At 40.9% G+C, this 27,233-nt stretch overlaps 1 protein-coding gene across 1 annotated transcript; it reads right to left on the bottom strand.

The window, feature by feature from the left end:
• Nucleotides 1-5,641: 5,641 nt before the first annotated feature.
• On the bottom strand, nt 5,642-20,976 carry LOC311248632 (CMP-N-acetylneuraminate-beta-galactosamide-alpha-2,3-sialyltransferase 1-like; the record flags this gene model as incomplete). The annotated part of the gene is made up of 6 exons (XM_084339487.1): nt 5,642-6,150; nt 6,962-7,081; nt 7,244-7,289; nt 10,251-10,430; nt 11,792-11,985; nt 20,965-20,976. 6 exons carry the CDS (start codon nt 20,974-20,976, stop codon nt 5,983-5,985), a joined length of 720 nt encoding a protein of 239 aa, XP_084195613.1. The 3' UTR covers nt 5,642-5,982.
• Nucleotides 20,977-27,233: the final 6,257 nt, after the last annotated feature.

Raw genomic sequence — 27,233 nt, 5'->3', positions numbered from 1 at the left:
GGTCCACATGGGGCCCCTCCCTCTGTCCCCCCCCGCCCCTCCCTCCATCCCCCCGGTCCCCAGGTTGCGTGGCACACAGATAGGGCTTGATTGGCCTGCTGGGCATGGGGGGGAAAGGGGGGGGGGGGGGAGGGATGGGCACCCGGGGGAGGGCGGAGGGAGGGAGAAGGCAGGACGGAGGGGGGTAGATTGGGCCCGGGCCTCACCTGTGGCCCCCGAGCCCCTCCCCTGGAAGCCTCCCCGGGAGGCCGGGTCAACACGGCACGGTCCAAACACCCCCCGCCGGGGGAGGAGGGGAGGAAAACAACAGCGCAGAGGGAGGGGAGGCAGCGCGGGAGCCGTAGGGGCACTTCCAGGGATTATGACCCCACGCTGGGCCACAGCGGAGCGGCCTTGATGGACGTCTGACTGCCAGAGCGCTTTGCCCTTTAGTGGAGGATTTGACGCTCGGCGACCACTTCAACGAGGCCACGCGACACAGGAGGAGGGAGGACGGCGGGGCAGGAGAGGAGAGGAGAGGAGAGGAGAGGAGAGGAGAGGAGAGGAGAGGAGAGGAGAGGAGAGGAGAGGGAGGAGAGGAGAGGAGAGGAGAGGAGAAGAGAAGAGAAGAGAAGAGAAGAGAAGTGAAGAGAAGAGAAGAGAAGAGAAGAGAAGAGAAGAGAAGAGAGGAGAGGAGAGGAGAGGAGAGGAGAGGAGAGGAAGAGGAGAGGAAAGGAGAGGAGAGGAGAGGAGAGGAGAGGAGAGGAGAGGAGAGGAGAGGAGAGGAGAAGAGAGGAGAGGAGAGGAGAGGAGAGGAGAGGAGAAGAGGAGTGAAGAGGAGAGGAGAGGAGAGGAGAGGAGAGGAGAGGAGAGGAGAAGAGAGGAGAGGAGAGGAGAGGAGAGGAGAGGAGAGGAGAGGAGAGGAGAGGAGAGGAGAGGAGAGGAGAGGAGAGGAGAGGAGAGGAGAGGAGAGGAGAGGAGAGGAGAGGAGAAGAGAAGAGAAGAGAGGAGAAGAGAGGAGGTCAGAGGAGAAGAGAGGAGATGAGAGGAGAAGAGATGAGAAGAGAGGAGAAGAGAAGAGAACAGAAGAGAGGAGAGGAGAGGAGAGGAGAGGAGAAGAGAAGAGAGGAGAAGAGAGGAGAAGAGAGGAGAAGAGGGTAGAGAAGAGGAGAGGAGAGGAGAGGAGAGGAGAGGAGAGGAGAGGAGAGGAGAGGAGAGGAGAGGAGAGGAGAGGAGAGGAGAGGAGAGGAGAGGAGAGGAGAGGAGAGGAGAGGAGAGGAGAACAGAACAGAACAGATGAGAACAGAGAAGAACAGAGAGCAGAGGAGAACAGAGGAGAACAGAAGAGAGCAGAACAGAACAGATGTGAACAGATGTGAACAGGCCCTCATCAGCACCTACTTGCTCATAATATTCAGAGTTAATTATATTATTTACACTGCCTATTTTTACTCTTCTACTGTACTATAAATGTATTGCTTATATTTATGTCTTTCTACTATTACCCTGCCCATACATGTACCTCCCCTCCCCCTTCCCATGCTGCTATGATGCCTGAATGTTCCCAAGGAGATCAATAAAGTAATATCTTGTCTTATGTTAAATGTGTACAGCATACCCAGGGACAGGATTCTGGGCCCTATCCATACAATTATACATTATAATAACGAAATTGCAATAACAACAATAAAAAGAGGTATTTTTACAACATTGTTTGTTCTGGTGCAACATGTGGGCTGGAGTTTAGTAACGTATTATTAGTGTGAATCTCTCCAGACCTCTTCTTGGTAGAACCTGAGGTTTTGGTCTAGCAGTAGCAACCCCCCCCCCCCCCCCGCCTCTCTATCCCCACTCGATTTTAACACACTGATCAGACCAAAACAAAAACATGTAAACAAAGTGTAATACCATGAAGCGGGCCTCTTTTGCCTATAGAGGTTGCTGTTTCAGAGCATTGCAGGTTATACCTTTAATATCGATATATTAACTACATACTGTATGTATAATACATGGAGGTAATATCAAAACGTAGTTCACAGCAGCCCCTATCAATGTACACATTATTCACCGCGCACGCAGGAAACAATATAGAGTCCATATGACAGAGAGAAGATGTAGCGATTTGGCTCCTCCTCGCACATCCCATAATAATAACCCCTGTTTGCGTGACACTGTTACTGTTACATTTGCCAAACGTATTTACATGTATTTGTGCTGTATAATGACATGCATTTTTTTTTTATCTAAATCTATCTAATAATATCCTGTGAAATCACACAATCAAGAATCTGTTCCTGTTCTGTTTCAGTTATAAGGCTGGCAAGGCAATTAACCGTACACAAAATCTCTATTGTCTCCCCTTGCCTTGAAAGATGATGAGTAGATCAATGACACTCTGACAGTCTGTGATCTGATGATCAAAGCCATTCTGGGTAGACTCCCCTGTTATTCATCTGTCTTGCTAACCAGAAAACAGGGCAGATATAATGTTAAACTTGTACTGTTCCTTTAATTCAGACTGAATTAGCAAAGAAGGCCTTTATCTTTTCTGCACCATCTGTATGGAATAGTCTATAAAACAATCTAGTCTCCCTTAAACTACAGCATATAGTTACTCTTAATGAACTTAAACTCCAGGATCTAGTCACTCTTAATTAACTTAAACAACATGATCTAGTCACTCTTAATGGATTTAAAGTCATGATGAAAGCTATAGAAACAGACTCTATTGATGTTTGTAATAGTTTTAATTGAAACAGGATCACATGGCTTCCCTGCACTTTTACTGTAAAGCATTTTGTGTGTGTGTGTGTGTGTGTGTGTGTGTGTGTGTGTGTGTGTGTGTGTGTGTGTGTGTGTGTGTGTGTGTGTGTGTGTGTGTGTGTGTGTGTATGTGTGTGCGTGTGTGCGTGTGTGCGTGTGTGTGTGTGTGTGTGTGTGTGTGTGTGTGTGTGTGTGTGTGTGTGTGTGTGTGTGTGTGTGTGTGTGTGTTTTATGACCGAAAAAAGGAATAGGCTGAAGCATATGCTTATTTTTTGCCTATCCTTTACAATTCTTAAAAACGAAATACATTTTTTTTTTTGAATTTTTTTTTTTTTATGTTTTACTCAAAACTGTACTCCTGAATAATTTTATCCTTTAGGGCCTTTTAAATCTCCCCTGAGAAGTACACAACTTCAACCCGTCACTAAGACTATTCCACAATTTAACTCCCAAAATTGAAACACATCTAGCTTTTTTACATTAGTTCTTACCTTTTTACACGTTTTAAGAATGTAAATGTATGACACCTGTATTTACTGACACGACTTATAATAAATGGCATTGTGGGTTAATTATTTCCCCCGTACAAAAAGAACGCTGAGCAGCTATATCATCACAATAAATTATATATTTCGACACGTTTACAGGCACTTTTTTTCACTGCGGCCATTTTGACATGTCATCACATCACAGGTGTAATTAATCACATTAATTAAGGTCCTACTCCATTTAGGCGTGTCACGGCCATTACGGTGAGACAGCGTACACAATACCACAGGGCCCGGGCACTCCTCCTACATGGAACGGGACTGGTAATTAATGTTATTAATTACACCTGTGTTTACCGTGCGATGACATGTCAGAATCTCTGCTGTGAAAAAGGGCCTATTATTAGGCCACATGCAGTGTTTCAGGAAGGTCTGTCCAAAAGGCAAAATACAAAAGGTAAACAATCTGAACTGACTCTGTTGCCAATTTATACCTATATCTTCACTGTCTTACACTCAATGTATACCTATCTACAGGCGTCACTGTCCTATACTCAAGTTCAAGTTTCAAGTTTCTTTATTAGTTGTCATACAAAAATACAGAATACTTTTATATGAAATGCTTTTTTCCTGTTTTGCTCCTGAGAGTGTGCTAGATAAAAATAGATAGGTATAAAATAGAAAGTCACAAGTACGTAAACAAAGTGTAAACAAAAGTGTTTAATATACATATATATACAACATACAATACAGAGTAGGAAAAAAATAGTAACTGAGTTACAATACAGTATACAGTACAATGCAGAAATGGGATGAGGTACAACTTAGGGTAGGCTAAGGTGCAATGAGGTATGAGTTGTAGTGCAAATCTCTTTACCAATATATATAAAGTGTGTTAAAGTGTCTAAAGGTGCTACAGTGAGTTGTTTATTTAAAGTGAGTGTGTACGTGTGGATGTGTGTGCTGTGAGTGTATTTGATGGTTTGTTACATAGTGTTATTTTCGTTGAGCATCCTGATGGCCTGGGAACACTGACGCCATTATCAACCTAATGTTATTATTAGTGCTGTCAGGGGATTAAAAAAATGTATCTAATTAATTACAGGATTTGTAATTAATTAATCGAATTAATCGCATTTAATCGCATAACCATTTTATGCCTGATATTCTATATTCTATAATCATATTTCAAATTGCATGTGTCCGGGTGGCAGAATTCAGTATTGTATCTACAAAACCTTCTGTTTAATCATCTTCCATTTATTAATTTGCTTAGATTTTTCAGGTCTGGTCAATTTGAGCATGGTGTTATTCACAGTCAAAGATAATTTTTTTTTTATTGATATTCTCATTTGGTTCATTACAATTTACTCAAGCCTAGTAACAGACACAGTATTTCTGACACTGGGAATACATTCCCTGAGATCCATAGATGTCCCTATATCAGATACCAAGAACATGCAAATGGCCATATTAAAAAAAAGTCTGTAAATGTGTATTCTACATTCTTATGGAATGAATGATTAAAAAAAAATATGTAAAAAAAAATGATTTTTAGATTTTGTTTGTAATTAATTTTGAGTTAATTTTCATAACGCAATAATTTGCTGTGTAATTAATTAATCTAATTGACGCAATAAACTGACAGCCCTAGTTATTATGTAGCTCTCCACCTTGCTATCTGAAACATTATCAATATAATGTTAGCTACCAACTTTAACTTACATGGCTGTGCCGCTAACTATAGCTAACGTTAATGTAGCTGGGCTCGTATTAACACAAGATGCCTTTTGAAAACTGACATGGACCCGCAATCGGGGCGTGTGTCTGTGTGTGTGTGTGTGTGTGTGTGTGTGTGTGTGTGTGTGTGTGTGCCGGTGTCCCGTTGGTGGCGATCGAAGCATAGAAACATGACCCCCCCCCCCCCACCCTTTCTTGCATGCATGAGGAAACATAATACCGATAATCTAGCGTTGATTTCAGATCGATCATTGATCCAGGCGAGACATGGGACGATTTATAGTGAAATGCAGATAAACGCTGTTTTGGCGGAGTTCCCTGGGATTACACAGAATCGCTCTGGAACTATGCTCGTATTCACCACGGTATAAAATGGAAATGTATGGATGAAAAAAGTATCTGTTGTTTGCATGTTGACGGGAAGAAACTCACTGACAATCGAGGGTGTTATTAGATCCATAGCTATAATATTTAATATAGGTTTAGCACTGCAAAACACCGGCATTTATCCCCATTGAACAGAGCGGCTGGCACTCGCGGCCCACAGCGCCCCTGCTGAACGGCACTCGATGTGTTAATGTCCCCGTGGGGCCGGACACGTCTTCTTTAAACAAGTCGAGAAAAAACATCACAATAAATCAAGAACAAAACAAAATAACACACCATGAAATCCAAAATAAAATGTTAAATAAATAAATGCAACACTCCCAGACGTACCCCACGCGAAGGTAAGGAAAAACTGTGCCCTTACAAGATCATTTTTAAAATATTATTTAGAAATTTTTCCTAAATAGAAAAATAAAGATACAAACTTTTAAAACAACGCTTACATTGCATTGTCTTCCTCACAGAAATGATTAAATACTGAGACATGTTTCTTTAATATAAATTCGATAATACAACTTTAAAATCAAGAGATTTTCGCGACTCCTTGTGGAACTTTGGCGACCCCTAGTGGGGGGTCGGGACCCCCAGGTTGGGAACCACCTGACTATATTTCTATAATAATTGCTCAATATCCTCTAAAGAACTGTATCTTTTGTTTGTCAGACAGTTCCACAATAAGTTTATACTCAGTCCTTCCATCATGTCCTCCAGTTTTCAGTCTTTTGTTTTTCAGTTTTTCCCAATAGTGGCTCCAGTTTCCATCGTGGTCTGCCCCGAATCCAAACACATTGACCTGGGAAGACAGACGGACAATGTTACATGAATGGAGCATGGACTTCAACTTTGTATTAGATTACATTTTTCTATTTTACTAATGATTTGCCATAAATATCTTTTAAGTCCCTCGGTGTGGCCACTGATGGGGAGGGTTTCCTCTTATTCAGCTCAATCCGGTCCCAACTACACCAGTTAGTTTGCTGAAGAAGTGATGTTTCTTCATGACATGGTTACACACAGTACAGGTCTCTATATATAATAGCAGGGGTGTAAAAAGTACCCAGAAATTATACTTAAGTTAAAGTATGGGTACCGTCTCAAAATCTAACTCAAGTAAAAGTCAGAGTATCTGGCTAAAAACACACTTGAGTAAAAGTAAAAAAGGTTTCTACCTTTAAATGTACGGGTTCATTTTCCATTGATGGGGATTTGATTGGCTGTTTTTAAATAAAGAGCGGCCGCAGGATTAATAACGTTAACGTTAGTTCAGCCAGAGAAACAAATATACTAATTAAAATTGTTGGACCTGCGAGATTTGTACTTTGTAGCTCTGCATTTTAAATGTAAGGAGTAAAAAGTACGTTTTTTTTCTCTGAAATGTAATTGAGTAAAAAGCACAAGTATACAAACCTAATACTACTCGAGTAAAGTACAAATCCCCAAAAACAGTACTTAAGTATTGTAACAAAGTACAATTACTCAAATACTTTACACCCCTTATCCAGCTCAATCCGGTCCCAACTACCATTCAGTTTGCTGAAGAAGTGATGTTTCTTCATGACAAGGTTACACAGTACAGGTCTCTACATATAATATAATATATTTACCTCGTCACAGATGTGCATGCTAAGCATCAGAGCCAGGAAGCCAGTGGACGGTTGGGTTCCCCTCTTTCTCAGCCATATTTGATGAACATATTTCATGAAGGCAGGATGGAGGACTGACACCTGTGTGGGTTATGATGAATCAACAGTTAACCTACGGAAATGTCATTGGACTGATATATCGATATATTTTTTACCTTTTATATACGTTTAACCCTTTACCCACTACAGCAGTTATTTGTGACTCATTGGTCAAAATGGAAGACCTGTTTCTGTTTGACTCACCAAGTCCTTGTTAGCCTTTATCTTTGCTTTCACGGGTTCGTACGTTCTGTTGGATGAAATGATACAAGAACATTTAATTGTAAAGCGATTTGAATGGAAAACATACTATTTGTGTGTGTGTGTGTCTCTGTGTGTGTCTCTGTGTGTGTGTTTTTCTTTTGCAAAATGCGTTATGTCTCATTCTGGCTTCAGTGGCTTGCTTTGTCCAATAGGCGCCCACTGAAATAATTTTACTCAATGCACCAATCACTGATCAGGACCACGCCCCTCTGCTTTGCATATCATAAGCATGTGTGGTAGCCGCTTAACTCATTCAGCGCCAGTCACGATGACAGTCGGGTTAAGTCGCCATCGCTTGAGCGCCAATCACGAGTATAGTCGGGTTTTAATCGTTATTTTTTTTATTAGCGATATCCATTAATTTTCATCCATCCAGCCTGATGTTATCATTGGGAATGGGTCTGAGCCCGCAAAAGGGCAAATACCGCCGCCTACGACCACACTCTCCCTGAGATAATCCTGACAAACGCCCACTACATAGGGCACATTTCTACTTCCTCACAACATCGTACCTATACAACTGTGAGGTAAAGTGCAAACAACTGAAACAAGATTAAAAAAAAATGCTGGTGTTGGTCATTAGCCTACTTGGGGCGACACAATATTTCAAATAAACTGGGCTCAAGCCCTGCTCTAGATGAGGTCTACATGTAACTGGCCAGTGGCGATAATTTGGCTAAAACTAATGTATTTTAGTTTTTTATCGATCAACTCATTAAGGGACAACCGGGTTTTTTTTTTTCTGTGTCGCCTGTTGCTTCTTTTCATCATTTTGCTGCACAAACGTTGCGTGTATCTCCAGATGATTCTTCCTTTTTTTTATATGTCTGTTTATTGTTTTTTTTCCAGTGCAACCAACATTTACAAATTATATGTACTTGAAAATGTTCTATTTGAAACACAAAAACAGAATACAAAGAACAGCAGACACCAAGACAAAGTGACATGTAGACAAACAAAAAAAGAACTGTTTCAGAGAGAGATTATAGTGATGGTAATAAGAAATATATAAAAGAAAAAAATATATATATAATAATAATAATCATAATCATAATAAAGTAAAAATAAAGTAAATAATAATAATTAAAAAATAAAAAGTAAGTTAGTTTTATTTTTTAAATAAGGCGATACCTTTGGAAAAGTGAGTACAGCAATTCATAGGTCAACCAACTCTGGTGTTGATTTGGTGCATCAAAGGAGAAAGTTTGAAGGGGACGGATGATTCTTCCTGAGGTGGGAGATAACATTTGAAGTATTGAAGGAAGACGTCTCTTGGTTCCTCCTCGCATAACCTCCGCTTTACAGTCACTGCACCCGCCCACCCAGGAAGAATCATCGGGAGATACACGCAACGTTTAGTGCAGAAGCAACAGGCGACACTGAAAAAACTCCACCCAGTTCTCCCTTAACTTAAATGGCAAGTTTAATATCTGGAGACACTTTGAAATAATTCCAAATCAAAGACATATAGTGAGCGACTCCACTAACGGTCTTGTTGTTCTGCTGCAAGTGACGATGCAGTTTGATGATGTCATCAAGCGCGCGCCGATAGACGTCTGCCCAAACATCTTCAGGGTCGTCTCAGAAATGCGAAAGCCACAGCATTTCTTGCGAGTTGTGCCAAACAAACATAAATATCTCAAATACTATACATCACATCTCTCATATTGACATTTTGGGTGAGAGGAGAAGTAGCTGAAGAGTTTGATGTATGAAATGTGCATGTTGTGTAAAAGTTGTGTCGTTAAAAAAGTTAAAACCGATCACGATAATTTCCGATATTACATTTCGATGCCAATATCGGCCGATAATATCAGTAGGCCGATAATGCACATGGGAAAATGCCTCTCGGAAGCGATGTATTTATAATATTCAGGACATGACTTGAAATACTCTGGAATATTTGCTTTAAAAATGCTGTGGGTATATAGGGTCAATACAGGAAGTGGAGGAGGTACATTCCATATAGAGCTCAGTTGATGTAATGCAAGTGAATTTTCCTATGGTTATATGTTTTTGCAGGGTTTGCAGACGGTGTATGTGTTTGCATCAGGACTAATGCTGGCTCTAATTTAAGTTATTTATTTGTTATTGAAGAATAATGTGGAGGTGGTGGGGGGGGGGGGGGGGCAGTGTTGAGTAGCTGGTCGATGGCTCAGAATAATATTCTAGAGTTTCCAGCATTATCTGTGATTATCTGTGATAGAGGGGGAAGACGGACGGAAAGAAAGGGAGAGAGGCGAAATGTTTGTAAAGTACAGTAAAATAGTAAATGGACTGCATTCATATTATAGAGCTTTTATCCAAAGCGCTTTACAAGGCGCTCATTGTAAACAAGTGTTGTCTGTAGGGATGTCCGATATTATCGGCCGATATCGGCAGTAAAATGTGATATCGGAAAATATCGGTATCGGTAAAAAAATAAAAATAAAAACAATAACAATATATATATATATTTTTTTTTACATTTATTTAACCTTTATTTACCCAGGCAAGCAAGTAAGAACCAAATCTTATTTTATTTATTGTCAAAAGTATGCGTGTTGGTTTAATTCAACAACAAGAGATATGTAATGTTAATTTTAACTTTTTTTTAAGATCATATTTTGCACAGATAGTGCTTACATTTAGAAAGCCTTTTGAATGCATCCAGTGAAATGATTAGTTACCTGAAATTATTCCGTTTTTTTTGGGGGGGAAACCCTGCATATATCGGTATCGGAAATTAAGAGTTGGACAATATCGGAGTATCGGTAAAAAAGCCAATATCGAGCATCCCTAGTTGTCTGGTTTACAATCCGTCACGTCGCCAGTCGATGTGATTCGTTGATAATGCGAACGGTACGGTACCCCCATGGACTCCCACCTTCTGATGTGCCCCGTGGTGAAGGGGACACCCCCATAGACACACACACAGACACACACAGACACCCCCATAGACTCCCACCTTCTGATGTGTCCCGTGGTGAAGGCACTCAGGAGCCAGCGGAGGTCCAGCACCTTGAACCCCACGAACACAAGATGGGTGTTCTGGTCCAAATCAACGGCACTCTCAGGATACATCATGCGAAGCGTTGTCTTGTTTCCAACATCCGATTCGTATCCCGTGACCTGAGCCCGGTTGATTCTACAAAGTACAAAGAGTGAGAGAGAGAGAGAGAGAGAGAGAGAGAGAGAGAGAGAGAGAGAGAGAGAGAGATACAGCATAATCCAGAGGTGGACGTTCGTGTATTTACTGTATGTAAACAAAACTTGGTGCACAAGCACCACCACATTAATTATAATTTATTATTGTGAGTCACGTATACTCTGCTAACTTGGAATATCTCGTGAGTAAATGCAGACAATTCTATCACCCCAGGGAATTTACAGCGACCATTGTGACTGCAGGCAGCATACAGTACATACCTCCTGATGCAAATGCTATGCTAGCAATGCAGGAACTTTATACGGACATGAGCAAACTATTGAACGCACACCAACCCCAAAAAAAGTCTGTTCTCCCAAATTGTACCATCGTGTCTCTTGCCCCACAAGAGGAGACAAGACGTTAGACCATGTTTACACCAATATAGCTGATGCATACAAATCTGCCCCCTCCCCCATCTGGGAATAATATCTGGCCACCTCTCTTTGCTCATGGCGCCAAAGTACATCCCACTCATCAAACGTGTGAAGCCCTCGGGTAGAACCTTTAAAATGTGGCCTGACGGCCGGGGCAGACTCTGAGCTGCAGCACCGGTTCTAGGGCTGCACCGAATGTCATTTTTTAACATTCAAAGCTTCTATTGAAGTATTCGAACGAAGCTTCGAATGTCTGAAAAAAAATTTGGCAAAAAAATAAATAAAAAAAAAACATTATTTTTTATTTTACCTTTTTTTTTTCTCAAACTAAATCCTCAATTTGAATAAAGTAATCAATCTGATTAAATTAGTCTTTTTTTTTTATTAAATCAACTTTATTTAATGAATATAACTCATCAGTTTCGTCAACATAAATAATCCAATAAGGGCACGGTTGGTACGAAAGTGACGGTGACGTCTTATAGTATAATATTATAATATTAGTGTATAGCCTAATCTTTATCTGCAACTGTGGAGAAAACCCCCATTGGTTTAAACAGATTGAATAGGCATATACAAAAAAGAGCAGAGCACATCCGCAGGCCATCACTGATCACAAACCCACCGACATTAACTCACTCCCAACCACTAACCCCTCCCTCCCTGATGGACAGATAGCAATACTATAAAGTATAGATTTAGCTGTACAAAAAGACACCGGTTTGTTTACAAATGCTGGTCCTCAACCATTATATTAGACAGGGGTCCCAGCGGTCGCCAATGTGTTAACGTGTGACGTCTCGTCTCGTTGTCGTCGGGGTGGAAGCTTTTTTTTTTAGACCATATTTAGTCATCATTTTCATTGACTAAATGAACACTGCTTACAGCCCACTCCTCGAGAACCACCACGTGTCTACGGTTTACCTTATGACGACGTCATGAATGTCGATGAGGGCTCCGTAGTGTGATTTAATCAGGTTCCCCGAGTTACCGACCACGGCACACGTCCTGCAGCGCCGGGGGTTCGAGTCCACGAAGCTCAAATTGTTTGGGAAGAAGTTGAACAGCTCTTCCACGGCGGTTTCGTAGGAAACGTCGGCTCTGCCAGACTGTAAACGCTGACACAAACCAAACAAGACATGTGGCTTCAATACACAGAGTAGTGTGCAGGAGGGGAGGGGGGGGGGGGGGGGGGGTCAAAACTGTTTTGTAATGAATCCATGATTAGCCTACATTACACAACATTGTTTGGATCAAAATGAGTCAATCCCGGATCGCCTCCGAGGGCATACAGTACATATTGCCAACTCATCGTCTTCTCTCAATCATTTCAAACATAGATTGAAGACCAGCCATCAACTTGACTCCAACTCACTCACACACACAGACACACACACAGACACACACACACAGACACACACACAGACACACACACACAGACACACACACACACACACACACACACACACACACAGACACACACACACAGACACACACACAGACACACACACACAGACACACACACACACACACACACACACAGACACACACACACACACAGACACACACGCACGCACGCACACACACATACAACACACGCACGCACACACACACACAGACACACACACACACACACAGACACACACACACACACACAGACACACTCACACACAGACACACACACACACACACACACACACACACACACACACACACACACACACACACACACACACACACACACACGCACTCACACGTTAAGAGAATAAATAAAACAAAAGCTGTTTCACACCTGAGTGAACATAACAAGGATATAGAGGTGAGACTGACTCACAGGGGTATAGAGATATGAGGATATAGAGGTGAGACTGACTCACAGGGGTATAGAGATATGAGGATAGAGGTGAGACAGACTCACAGGGGTATAGAGATACGAGGATAGAGGTGAGACTGACTCACAGGGGTATAGAGATATGAGGATATAGAGGTGAGACTGACTCACAGGGGTATAGAGATATGAGGATAGAGGTGAGACAGACTCACAGGGGTATAGAGATATGAGGATATAGAGGTGAGACAGACTCACAGGAGTATAGAGATATGAGGATAGAGGTGAGACTGGCTCACAGGGGTATAGAGATATGAGGATAGAGGTGAGACAGACTCACAGGGGTATAGAGATATGAGGATAGAGGTGAGACTGACTCACAGAGGTATAGAGATATGAGGATAGAGGTGAGACTGACTCACAGGGGGTATAGAGATATGAGGATAGAGGTGAGACAGACTCACAGGGGTATCGGTACAAAAGACTTACCTTCCACCACACGTGAGCGTTCCCCGAATGCTTGTTTTCTCTCGTCAAAAAGGGATCAATAGATTTGTGGAATCGTGTATCGTTGTCATCTGATATGCACGTGTGACAGGCACAACATGTGGTTCCGTTCAGAATCTCAGAATACTTGTCCACGAGAAAACAGAAACCTGCGATGCTCAGCAGACCGGCAGTAAGTAAGACTCTTGTGCCTTTGGTCGTCTCGGCTGTGGACTTCATAGCAGAGCAGTCTGTGGAAAGCGAGAATATTCTTTTTTTTCCACATAACATACAACAAGACATACCAGAACACGATAATAAATAATGTAAAGAATAATTGAATGAGTAAAATGTATTAAAATATATATTATAATAATAATAATAATAATAATAATAATAATAATAATAATAATAATAATAATAATAATAATAATAATAATAATAATAATAATAATAATAATAATAATAATAATAATAATAATAATAATAATAATAATAATAATAATAATAATAATAATAATAATAATAATAATAATAATAATAATAATAATAATAATAATAATAATAATAATAATAATAATAATAATAATAATAATAATAATAATAATAATAATAATAATAATAATAATAATAATAATAATAATAATAAACAGATCAACAGACAATAACATAACAATAACATTTGGGGTCACAAGACAAGAGAACAGGAACAATTATAATTTATATATATATAATTATAAAAATACAAAAACATAATATATAAAAATTATATAAAAAATTATAAAAAATAATGCTAAAAGACACAATTTCCCCTAAAGTCACCCCCCACCCCAGGACCTCTCAGGACCAACCATCCCCGATCCGATAGCGAGAATATTCTTGTAAATAGGTCTGAGCAAGGATCTGCGCCCTACAGTGGAGCTCCAGCGATCCTGGCTCCTCTCAGTAAGTAAATAAGTAAGTAAGTAAGTAAGTAAGTAAGTAAGTAAGTAAGTAAGTAAGTAAGTAAGTAAGTAAGTAAGTAAGTAAGTAAGTAAGTAAGTAAGTAAGTAAGTAAGTAAGTAAGTAAGTAAGTAAGTAAGTAAGTAAGTAAGTAAGTAAGTAAGTAAGTAAGTAAGTAAGTAAGTAAGTAAGTAAGTAAGTAAGTAAGTAAGTAAGTAAGTAAGTAAGTAAGTAAGTAAGTAAGTAAGTAAGTAAGTAAGTAAGTAAGTAAGTAAGTAAGTAAGTAAGTAAGTAAGTAAGTAAGTAAGTAAGTAAGTAAGTAAAGTTTATTTATATAGTACACACGAGCTCCCCTGAAAACATGATCTGTGACATTTTTAAGTTTAAAAAGATCTTTAAAAACAGGGTTCTAGAATCTTATAAGTCAAATTTAACCTACATGTATAGAATCTGTTTTCTCTACCATACCCAACTCGGGTATTGCAGATTAAGTATTGATTTTTCTATGTTGGCTTATCTGATGTAAACAAGACAAACGTCTTTCTCTGGTCTGCATTCCCTTAACAATTGTGTGTATTGAGCCGCACTGTATTGTACCCATTCTGCATTCTGTTAAATAAAGTTTTCATTCATTCATTCATCTTCTTTTCCGGAACGGTTTTTGTTGATTGTTGATTGTTGATTTTTTGTTTGTTTGTTTGTTTTATTTTGCAAACTTAAACTTTTTTTTGTTCTTTTTGGGATAGTTTTTTGTTGATTGTTGATTTTTGATTTTTTGTTTGTTTGTTTTATTTTGCAAACTTAAACTTTTTTGAATTTGTTTTTGAATTAGGTGTAGGTTGTTCGAACCTATCCTTTTCCACTAGTTTATTTGTAAAAAATTCGAAAGATTCTTTGTTTATTGTTTATTTATGTATAAACATTCGAAATAAAATAATTCATTCATTCATTCGTGTGACATTTTGATGGGGGTGTCTAAAATATTGACTTCATGTGCATTGTTTTCCATGGCATTCCTATCAGTTGATGTATTATAATTACTATAATAAAGGTCCAGCTAATATGCTACTCCTATCACCATCCAGGTTTAGCACCCCTATTATATCATAATAACTTAACTCACTTACTTTCTGTAACCGTCCCCGGATTGCAAAAAAAGACATATATAAAAGGTATATGACGCACATTAGGTTATTATTATATAAGTATATTTAAAACAAGATCAAATAAATAGCTATTTCTAGTTTTACAGTACTTTTTAATTGAAAGGTTCCAGAGCAAGGCAATAGCAGCCTCCTCTGTGTTTTAGTTGAATATTCCATTCTGAAAATATGAAAATGCTTTCCTACCTGGTGATGCCCTTCTGGGTGGAGGACAGACGACGTGACAGCAGCTGCAGTGGAGGAGTATAGCTTACTAGTGTAATTATTTACTCATGCCTTTTCAAAAAGGGACAAACCCAAGTTACACTTTATGCACAGGACCAATGGTCCCACCCCTCACTCGTGTGTTGTGGAGTTGAACGAGTTGAACACGTTTTTCAACCGCTTTGACCAGAGTAGCCTCCCCACTCCCATCAATACCAGCAGGCTGCACCCCATTGTCTGGGACCCCTCCCATGTTTTACATGCCGAGTACATGCAGAGAAGCTGGACCAGAAGTGAGTAGGGTCTTGTTACCTGCTAACGGCATCCCATTTAATTGGATTTATTTGATTGAGAACATTTTAGTATTTCAGTTTCTGTGAATGGCTACTAGTGGTGGTAGAAGTAGTAGTAGTTTTATTGATCACACACAATACAATATGCACAATCATTCAACAATCTTTGATTTGACAGTGACTGAGAAGGTACAGGCTGAAGCATAATGCTTATACATGCCTGTCCTATATTCTTAACAAAATTAAGACACAAAAAAAAAATTCATGTTTGTATAATCTTCAAAAATAGCTATACAAACTCTGACCACCTGGGGCCTGTTGGTCAGAAAGTCCAGGATCCAGATACTCCGGGTGGAGTTGAGTCCCAGTTCAATCAGCTTACCAGCGAGTTGGGTGGGAACTATGGTGTTGAAAGCTGAACTACAGTACTCAATGAACAGCAATCTCACATGCAGTAGCCCCCCTTCTGACTGTCAATGTGAGAGAGGGTGTTGTGCAGTACCTGGGAGACCGCGTCGTCGGTGGACCGGTTTGTCCTGTATGCAAACTGCAGCGGGTCCATTGTTGTACACAGATGTAATCCTTGACCAGCCTCTCAAAGCCTTTCATGACCACAGAGGTGAGTGTCACCGGTCTGCAGTCATTCAGGCGGCCTGCCGGGGAGGTGTTTTTTTGTACAGGGATTATAGTGGACACCTTGAAGCAGGCAGGGACCCCGGACGTGGCCAGGGAGAGATTGAATATAGTGGTGAACACTGGGGCTACCTGGTTAGCACAGGACTTAAGTATCCGCCCTGTTGTGCCATCTGGGCCTGCAGCTTTCCTAGTGTTCCGAAATTTGGAAAAAAGTCCAAGGCAAGTCTTCTTAAAGTAAAAATGTTTTACTTTATTATATTACTCTATTTATATGGCTAGTTCATTATGAACAGTAACTTTAACTTTAAGTCTAGTAACTTTGGACTTTTATGAGGCACATTTAGAAACGACCCACAATGACCAAAGTGCAGTACAAACCAGAACAAAGAGGGCCTGATTGATTCATTAATTGGATTAATTTAATTATAATTTTTATTTATTATTTATTAATTTTACATTTTAACAGATTTCAGAATGGGTACAATACAGTACGGCTCAATACAGTACGGCTCAATACACAATTGTTAAGGGGATGCAGACCAGAGAAACACTTTCGTCTTGTTTACATCAGGGTCCCCCACTTTCAATTCATAACATTTATGACATAGGAACCGGTACATTGGAGGGGGTTGGGTGGGTGGGTGGCGGTTTGGACATTTACCGGGGCCAGTTTCGAATTGCAGCCTCCCGTAGGTGCTCTTTGAGAGCGTTTTTGAAAGTGGGTATTGATTCACATTATTTTATGGCTGTGGGTTGGGCGTTCCACATTGTTGTGGCATAATTGTGAAACGTGTTGGGCGGCTACGTGGCGCAGTGGGCAAGGCGCTCGCAATGAATGCTGGAGGCTCGAACAGGATGCCTCCTGTTCGAGCCCCGCTCTCCACATTGCTTTCAGTTTAGCTGGTCGTCCACAGTAATACACATTGGCCGTATTAGGGGGTGGGAAACTGAAGGGTGGGGATTGGGCGCTATGGACAGTGACTCCTACAGGTCGGTTGGTGCGCCTGCGCAGTAGAATCAAGAAGCGACGGGGGCGGGGCCCCTCCAAAGCCCAGACCCCCGACGCTGAAAGATCGAGCCGCGCAGGTGGAAAGATGCGACGGCTGTTACCTCGAGTATCGGAGGGGACTCGTGCTATGTATGACTTAGTCCACATTGCAGCCGGCTTGTGGGAGGCAAGAAACAACGTTCAAAGACAGGGGAGGGTTGAATTGGACGATATGAAAATTGGGATGGGAGAAAAATAGAAAATGGGAGAAAAAGTGGATAAAAAGAAAATTGTGAAACGTGTTTAGTCCCTAGTTTGAGCCGAATCTGGGTTGAACAAGATTTGTGGAACTCCCTCTGGTGTTGTGGTCGTGGATTTCACTGACCTTTGGGAAGTATTTCGACATGTACATGGGTATCTTAGTGGTGTAGTGTATCTTGTAGACCAGGCCCATTGCAAGTTGCTGTACTCTGTCGTCTACTCTAAAACATCCATAATTATATGAGAAAGTCCACATTACACTTCTACTTTTGTTTTGATGTGCAAAGTGATGCTGCATAAGATGACTACACTTAGTTAGCACTGACTGAGAAAGTACATATTACAGTTCTACTTTGACAAACATTTACAATTAGCATTTTATAAAGTAGAACTATAATGTGTACTTTCTCATATTATTAATATTGACAAACATATTTACAATTAGCATTTTATAATGTTAATAATATGAGCAAGTCCACATTACAGTTCTACTTTTGTTGTGATGTGAAAAGTGATGCTGCATAAGATGACTGCACTTAGCACTGACTGAGAAAGTACACATTACAGTTCTACTTTATAAAATGCTAATTGTAAATATGTTTGTCAATGTTAACTCATTAAATGTCATATACTATATGTATACCTATCTACTGTCTTCACTGTCTACAACTGTCTTATACTCTATAACAGTATCTATTGTCATTGGCTAGTTAAACCACCGGCCAGTTTGGTGCATGGTGCACTTACATAATACATAATAATACTGCAACACTGTACCTAGCTATACCAACCTGTACCTTTACTCAGTTTGAGTCAAATGTACTCTGCAAAATGTACTGTGTATCAGATTGGCATTATTACTCATTTATATGTACTCCAGATTAATCACTTGTACATTGTATATTACTATTGCACATTGCTGTTACATGTGTACTCTGGACAGCGTAGAGGAATAGCCCCCTATACTAAGAATGGGATTACAACCGTGTTTAGTTATTGTGTGATATACAATTTTAGCTATAGGTTAGTCTTCTAATGATTTAAATGTATGAGTTTTGTGTCATTGTCGTGTTTTTGTTGTGGCCCAACAACAGCCCTTGGATCCTTGTGTTTTTAATCCATCAATAAAATTAAATAAAAGCAATACTCTGGTTAGATGCCAATTTATTTGTGTTGTTCTGTACTTGTGCTGTATGACGACAATACATTTGAATATAATCTAATCTACAGTAATCTAATCTAATCTAATCTAATCTACAGTAACTAAATAACACAGGTAAAAGCAGGGTTTTGACCATTTCAACTGATTTAAGATTACAAGATGTAAGGTCTTTGATTGATTGATTGATTGAAAAATTTATTAACAGATTGCAGAATGGGTACAATACAGTACAGCTCAATACACACAATTGTTAAGGGGATGCAGACCAGATCGTCTTGTTTACATCAGGGTCCCCCATTTTCAATTCATCAGGACATATATGACATACATGACATACAGATAGTCAGTACTGCTACATCTATATACAGTACTGTTTGTGATTACATCTCCTGGCGGGTAGTGAGACATGAGGGTGGAGGACGTGCTGAATAAACGTCACTATCACCTCTACAGAATCTATACCGTTGTATGGGAGCATAAACCATAAGCAGATTAAATACCAACTCATTACACTTAATGTAATTTCAAACCATTACTCATGAGACTCAGAGGTTACCCTCATTTACAGCAGCGGTGGTGAGCTCACAAAACAAGACACAGTTATTATCAGCAATTTCATATAGGCACTACAAATAAGAATAGACAATAAAAAATCTGCTGAAACAGTTACACGTCGGCGTCGGAGATCATGCTTTTAAATGCAGCAAGAAGAGAAGCAAGAACCTTCAGCTTCAGAGTCAGTCGGAGGGCGTTCCATGTCACAAGAGAAGGACACTTTAAAGGAAGGGACAAAGGACACTTTAAGAAAATAACTTGTTGTGATTGTTGCATAGTATAGTTAGTAACAGCCAAGTATAGCGTATGGGACATAGAAGAAAAGCTGCACATTGTATAGGAGTGTACATAGGATCCAGTGCCTTTAGGTGATTTATTAACATGTCTTTATCATGTCTATTCTAGCTATCTTATTATTATTACTACTACTATTACTATTGTTTTATTGCACAATGGTAGCGCGCATTGGCCAACCGTATTTCACTGTATGCCCTGCTGTGTATGTGATGAATAAACTCTTGAATCTTGAAAAAGGTGTTGGAAGCATCAAAGGAAAAAGCAGTTTTTTCTATAGTTCAGAGCAAACTGGAGTAACCCTGACAACCAGCCAGTCATTTGAACATTTGTAGAATAGGTTCCAAGATTCCATTCCAACAGTGTTGTGGCGTAAGGGGGCAGTTTAACAATAATGGTTTGAAAAATTAAGAAAAATGGTTACGCCTTTCAACCAGAGAAGACCATCCAACCTTTTCATAAGGATATAATATCACACCTATCATATCATATCTGTCACCAGTAATACATCTGAAGGCAGAATGACAGAGTACAGATGTTTAAGACTTGAACCCGCAGCATGAAATCACATCACCATAGTCCAAAATTGATAATAATAGCTTCAACGATCCTCCTTCTATAATAATCACAGGAAAGCTGGATCTGTTTCTGTACAGGAAGCCAATTTGCTGTCGCGGCTCGGAGGCAAGAATATCCAAATGGAAATACAAGTAAAGAATGTCTTGATCCACATTCAGACGAAAATACTGTTGTTCTAATTCTGCTGCGTTCACGTGGTCCTCTGAACCTCGGAAAGTCCAAGTTAGCCAAATCTGTGAAGTTTTTTTTTCATCCGACCTGCTAGCTTTGGACGTGCCAAAATCTGGAGAAACGTTGGTCCAATAACAAAGTAAATAAAGGGGAAGAAATGTTTTTTTGTGGTGTCTGCGGTAACGCAATAACATTTTTGTATTCCTTTTTTGTTTTATAAATTTTAGTTTTTTCCATTGTCGTCACCGTTGTCATGGTTATAGTACTATGTCCTGTGAAGTCCTGTCTATTGTCATTGTTGCTGTGTTGTGTTGCCTTGTTTCATGTGGAAGAAAAGAAAGAAAAAGAAAATAATTTGATAAAAAAAAAAGAATAATAATAATTAGAAACGCAGATACTATGTCTTCAAGCCAGTGCCGTGCACACTCAGATAGGGCCGAAGGGGGGCTTGAGCCCCCGCCCTTTTGCCCCAAGTGCCCCTCCAAATGTCTTTCTCAAATATGTATACTACTATCCATATCAACTTAGAGAGTACCCCGAAGGCCATCTTGGACGGTGAATAACAACATTGACCAGACGTGAAAAATGGCCACTGAGCTCATTCAGCACCTAGATAGAATATCACGCCTATAAATTATCTTATTATGGCCAAGTCATACATCTATGGATCGGAGTTAAATATGGATTTGGTACCACCAGGCGCCCGTAACAGGGCAGCAAAGGCCGTGAATGAAATCTACAGTAAGTACAGTTACTTTTCCATAGCTCCGCCTTTTTTCACCAGATTGCGACACGTTTTTTTTTCTAGACGTTCACAGAAAGGTGAATAAACAATATACGTTGTATTTTATAGCAATAACATTCAGGTTTGTTCGACCTGTGAGATATAGTCACGAAAATAACGTCAATATCTTCTTTTTCACGTCAGCGGCCTGCAACTTCGAGATAGAGATTTTTATAAACTCATATTTCGCTAGTAATAACACTTAAAATCATTGGTAAACAAACATAGTGCTGAACATATACACCTTGACTGCTGTTTTGATAGGGTTAGGGTCTTTACTCTATGCTACATTTGAAAAAGAAACACAACATTAATTAATACGGACTGTATTGATCTATTTATGACGTGAAATAAATCTCAACCCGGTACCGGGCCCATCGGGCTTTTGAGGTTAAGGACAAACCCGGCTAGTTTAGTTTCACTTTATAGTCCACAATGTGGAACATTTGTCTTTGGTCTCACCATTGAACAACCAAATAAAACAACAATGACAGCAGACATTATATAATATTTATATCTGTAATGGAGAAGCGCAGAGAATGTAGGAATACAATACATCAACAAGGACCAGGGTGTAACGAGTGCAAGATTAATTGAATGAAGGAGTTTTTGTCAGAATATGTATGTGTGTGTATGAGTGATGTCACATGAGCCAACGAGCGCCAGTTTCGAAAAAAGTTACCAGCTCCGGTTTCGCCTCCCGGTGACCGGACCAATCACCTCTGACGGTGAAAATGATTGACAGTTTTTGTAGCCAATGGAATTCTGGAAACGACGATATCTCACGTGAGGGATATTTCCCAGGATATATATAATTTTTTCCTCTGGCGAAAGAGCACTCGGAGTGATTCTGCCTGTTGTGGAAGAAAATTCTGAATGTTTCCTTTCAAAAGAGGCCGGACTCATGAGTCATGCCATGTGCCATAAATGGTTCAAGAATAGCTTTTCAAGGTGCGGCTTGGTAGCGCAGTGGAGAATGCACTCGCCTACCACCGCAGAGACTCTGGGACCGAATCCAGCTGTCAGTCGTACCTCCGGCTTGGTCAGTCGTCCCTACAGTGTTAGCGGGTGGGAAGCCGGCGGGGTATGTGTCCTGGTCGTTGTAAACAGCGATTCCTACTGGTCGGTCGGGGTGCCTGTTCATCAGGGCGGGGGGATCGGGGGGAAATAGCGTGAACCTCCGCACGTGTTACGTTCCCCCAGTGAGAGTCCTCGCTGTCAGGTGAAAAGAAGCGGCTGGCTGACTCCACATGTATCGGAGGAGGCATGTGGTAGTTCTACACCCTCCCTAGGCCGACAGTGGGGCAATGCGCGCAACGACCAGGAAGGGAATTGGCATAACGACTAAATTGGGATGGAAGCAAGAATACAGAAAAAGAAAAAAATAAAGAAAAAAAAATAATAGCTTTCAAATGAGTAGACAATCGACAGGCGTTTGATGCTAAATTTGCACGACTGAACCAACCAGGAGGCGGCCATCAGGGCTGATCTCTCCCCCCGCTGACCACAAGCCCCTCGCTCCCCCCCCCCCCCACCGATGTGTGTGTGTGCCGCACTGAACAGGCTGCTGGCCCTGATGGCATCCCTGCTGGTCACATGCTCAGGAACTGCTCCTATAGCAGCCGAACCACCCAGGTCCTAATTGACATCTCCCGACCTGTCACCCGCTCAGGCGGTTGTCCCACCACCGCTCGCTTCAAAAACCACCTCCGTCGTGCCGGGGGGTTGAAACACTCCTCCTGCCTCCGAGCCTCAATAATGACTTCCACCCCTGTTGCACTCGCCTCCATCATCATCATCATCACCACCGCGAGGTGCTTCCAGAGGCTGGTCCTGGCTCATCTCAAATCTGGCCTGTCACCCTCACTGGGATAAACACCAATTTGCCTCCCGTGAGAACGGGAGCACTGGAGGACGCCTTCTCATCAGCGCCGCCCGCACTGTGCCCTCTGTGCCCACCTGGACGAGAGCAGCACCCGTGTGAGAATGTTCTTCGTCGACTTTAGCTCAACAGTCAACGCCGTCGTCATCCCCATCCTCCAAAACTCATCTCCAAACTTTGTGACCTTGTGGAAAACCAAGGACCTTCGTCATCAACAAGCCCTCCGACTGCAATTGGATACTTGACTTCCTAACCGACAGACCCCCGGTATGTTTGGATAGACAATCTCACCTCCTCCACCCTCAATGCCGGTCCACGTCTATGCTTTTAACCAACACGTTCGTGTTTCCAGGTTCCCGTTTTGCGTCTCTGATTGGCCAGGTCATGTGACATGTGCGCCAATCGCCGGACGGCAAGTTCTGCGCCTATTTCCGGGTCGAACAGCCTGCAAACGACCTAACGCCTAGTTTATCACTGGTTAAGCTTATAGGCGACTCTTTCGCAGTTGGTTAAGGTTAGAGTTTGGAATCAGGGCAGGCGTTCTATCGCCCTGCTCTAAGACAAACTCTAACCTTAACCAACTTCGAAAGAGCGCCTAAGCTTAACCGGTGTAGGAACTCGCGGTCCCACGATTGGGCGTACATGTCACATGACCTGGCCAATCAGAGGCGCGGAAACACGAACGCGTTGGTGAAAGCAATCAGGCTGCCGGTCCCACTGTGCTGAGCCCCCCCCCCCCCCCCCCCCCCGCATCTACCCCCGCTTCACCCACGACTGCTCTGTTGTTACTCTTCTGAAGACTGAAGATGACTCTGTGTTCCAAAGCTGTCTCTTTCGTGGTGATTTATTCAAAGAATGACAAAAAGACAGTCACGGTTCTCTCTCTCCAACGACAGCCACGGTTTCTGTCCTTTCTCCTGTTTCAAACAGACATTATATGCAATTTGTTGACCACCTGAAAAAACCAGGATGGTTTTGTTCCAATATACGTGTTAGTCTAGTCACGCCCACTGTTCTCAATAACTGGTTTAGCCCGTGTACCTGTTTCAAGGCTCCCCCACTCAGAATTAACCAAAGGTTATCCTGTCGCACGTAAGAGAACAAAGGCCGGGCCGGCGATTCTCCTTCGGACTTTTGTTTCACATGTTGTGTGTTGTTGTCACATGTTGTTATGTTGTGCCGTTGTTACTGTAAAAATGTAATGATTGTGAAATGGTGTTGTTAATGAGACGATGAGCTGTATCATGTGTGTGTCACTGGAATTTCCCCAAGGGGATCAATAAAGGAATATCTTATGATAATGTCAAATCCTGATTCAATCAGCGTCATCGGTATATTTCCCGGTGTCTCTGAGTCTTCCAGATGTGGGGAGACTGGCTCCAATACACAAATGTAAAACTTTATTTTAACTAGTTATTAACCAACGGCTTCTCTGTACCAAAGAAGACAATCACACATGTTGATTTTTATCCTTAAGTCATTGCTAGGTAAGCTGCCCTTATATATCTCCAGACTTCTGTCCTTTTATACTTGCTTTTTTAATACCAGACGAGCAGCAAATGGGATGCTTTTAAATGTTCCTTTGATGCAGTCAGAGCTTGGTAAAGCTGCATTCTCCCACTACGCTCCCTTTTTATGGAATACGCTGCAAGTAAAACTTTGTCTAGAGGCACTTCCTACTGTGAATGCTTTTAAAGGTATGCTACGATTAGCCCTTTATGAAACATGTAACTGTTTTACCTGATGCTATTGCTGATCTGATTATGCTCCTTGCCACTGCACAAATGGCCTTCTGTATTTATATTTGAATTGTATGTTTTTTTGTTTAATGCCCTGTTTTATGTTGAAACTTGTTGTGTGCCGTGTTGGTCAGGACTCCCTGGAAGAAGAGATCTTGTGGGACATTCCTTGATAAATAAAGGATAAATAAAAATAAAAAATATGAAGATTAAAAATATACGTCAGTACCATTATCAGGTCTGCAGATGACACAACGGTGGAGGGCGGCCTACAAGGGAGGAGGTCCAGTCTCTGGTAGCATGGTGCGCTGACAACAACCTGGCCCTTAACACAGAGAAAACCAAGGAACTAGCCGTGGCCAGGTTTGGTATACGGTATGGTTAGGTTTTGCGTCTCCATTGTGTTTCTTCTTGTAAACTTTCTTGTAAAATCAAGATGATACAACAGTCCCAGCCAGCTCTGGTCAGGTTGTGTCATCCAGGGAACCAGCCAGCTTGGTCCAGGTTCTAAAGACAATGGAGACGCTCACCGATGCTCACGGCTAAACCCTGGATAGTGGAGACAAGGTATTACATTATACACACACATTTAATGACTTATTCTTAAAGGGGAACTATTTTACTATTTCTTTCACTATTTGGGCACTTTTACACAATTCCTGTGAGTTTATGGAACACCTCTGTAATTATATATTTTTTTTAATTCATTGTTTTGTATTTCTAATCAAGTCTTCAAAAACAGCATTTTTCTACCTCAAGATCTTAAGCCGTTTGAGCCTGGGCTCCAACCACAATGGTAAACCACTGCGGGACATGATGATTATCATGCAGCGGTGTCTCTCTGACATCACAAATCATCACATTTTCAGATGACTCAGTTCATTGAGGGTGAATATTGTGAGGGGAGAATTGGAAGAATGCGCCAATATGAGAATTAGAGACATAGATCATATTAATATAAGTCCACATAGCTAGGAAACAATGCTAAACACTGAAAAAGGCCATTTATAAGATAGTTCCCCTTTAAAGAAATAAAGCCCCATAACTGCTTAAGCCCAATCGGCCCGGTACCGGTACAAGATTTATTATTTCCTGTCATAAATAGATCAATACAGTCCGTAATGTTGCATTTCTTTTTCAAAATGAGGTCAAGAGTAAAGACCATCACCCGTCTGTCAAAACAGCAGTCAAAGTGTATATTTTCAGCACTACGTTTGTCTATACCAATGATTTTAAGTGTTAGAAATCTCTGAGCATTGCACCGGATAATGGACGATTTAGACACGAGAAGAGGCAATCAAGAAAGCATTGTAGTCTTAAGAAAGAGGAGACCCAGGGCTTTCGATAGACGTCGTCATTTCATAAAACTACACGACCCAGCTCACGCCAGCCGCCGACAAACAGAAGTCCAACCATTTTTCACGTAATTTTTTTCTGATGTGATTTCCGTGATTATATCTCACGGGTCGAACAAACCTGAAAGTTATTGCCATGAAATACAATGTACTGTATATTGGTTCTTTACGTTTCTGTGAATGTCTAGCAAAAAACTGCATCGCAATCTGGTGGGAAAATGGCGAAGCTATGGATATTATACAAAAGTAACTGTACTTACAGTCGATTTCATTCACAGTAGTTGCTGATCTATGACTTGGCCATAATAAGGTGATTTATATGCCTGATAATCTATATTCTTTATTCATATTCCAAATTGCATGTGTCTGGATTGCAAAATTCTGTACTGTATGTATAAAAAAAACCTGTAAATCATCTGGTCTTTGTTCATTTGCTTAGATCTTTAGTACACTTGATCTCAAGAAAGTGTTTTTTGTCAATGTTAGCATGGTGTTACTCACCGTCAAAGATTGAATAAAAACCGAATAATAATAATATGAATTAATAATAATAATAATTTTCCTTTGGTTCATTACAATTTACTCAAGCATAGTAACAGACACAATATTACCGACACTGGGAATACATTCCCTGAGGTCCATAGATGTCCCTAGACACCAAGAAATTGCAAATGGACCTTGTAGAAGTGGAGCAATTGTCCAAAGTGGACAATTGTAATATTATTTTTGGAATACCCCGCCCCGATCAAAGGTAAGGACTATCTGAAGTCAATTCCACCTTGATCCTACAATGATTTCATATCAATCCAGCTGATCAGCGTGTGAATGTAACGGATATGTACCGCGATTGTGTGACCACGGTACATAGAAGTAAAACTCACTCCCCAGAGGCATCCAGACTGAGTGCTTAGAGGTGAGTTCACTTCTTGGCGCAGCGGTCTGTGTTGCTGGCCCCGGTGCGGACGCCCGGGGTTCGACTCCCACTCAAGGCATGGTCGAAGTATTGGCCGGTACCGGCTACATGTAGTATTCAAAACTAATGCC

This window comes from Notolepis coatsorum, assembly GCF_963971535.1.
Source record: "Notolepis coatsorum genome assembly, contig: SCAFFOLD_1897, whole genome shotgun sequence".
Taxonomy (NCBI): Eukaryota; Metazoa; Chordata; class Actinopteri; order Aulopiformes; family Paralepididae; genus Notolepis; species Notolepis coatsorum.
Note: the sequence above shows the minus strand (reverse complement) of the source record. Positions and strands in the feature narration are given on the sequence as shown.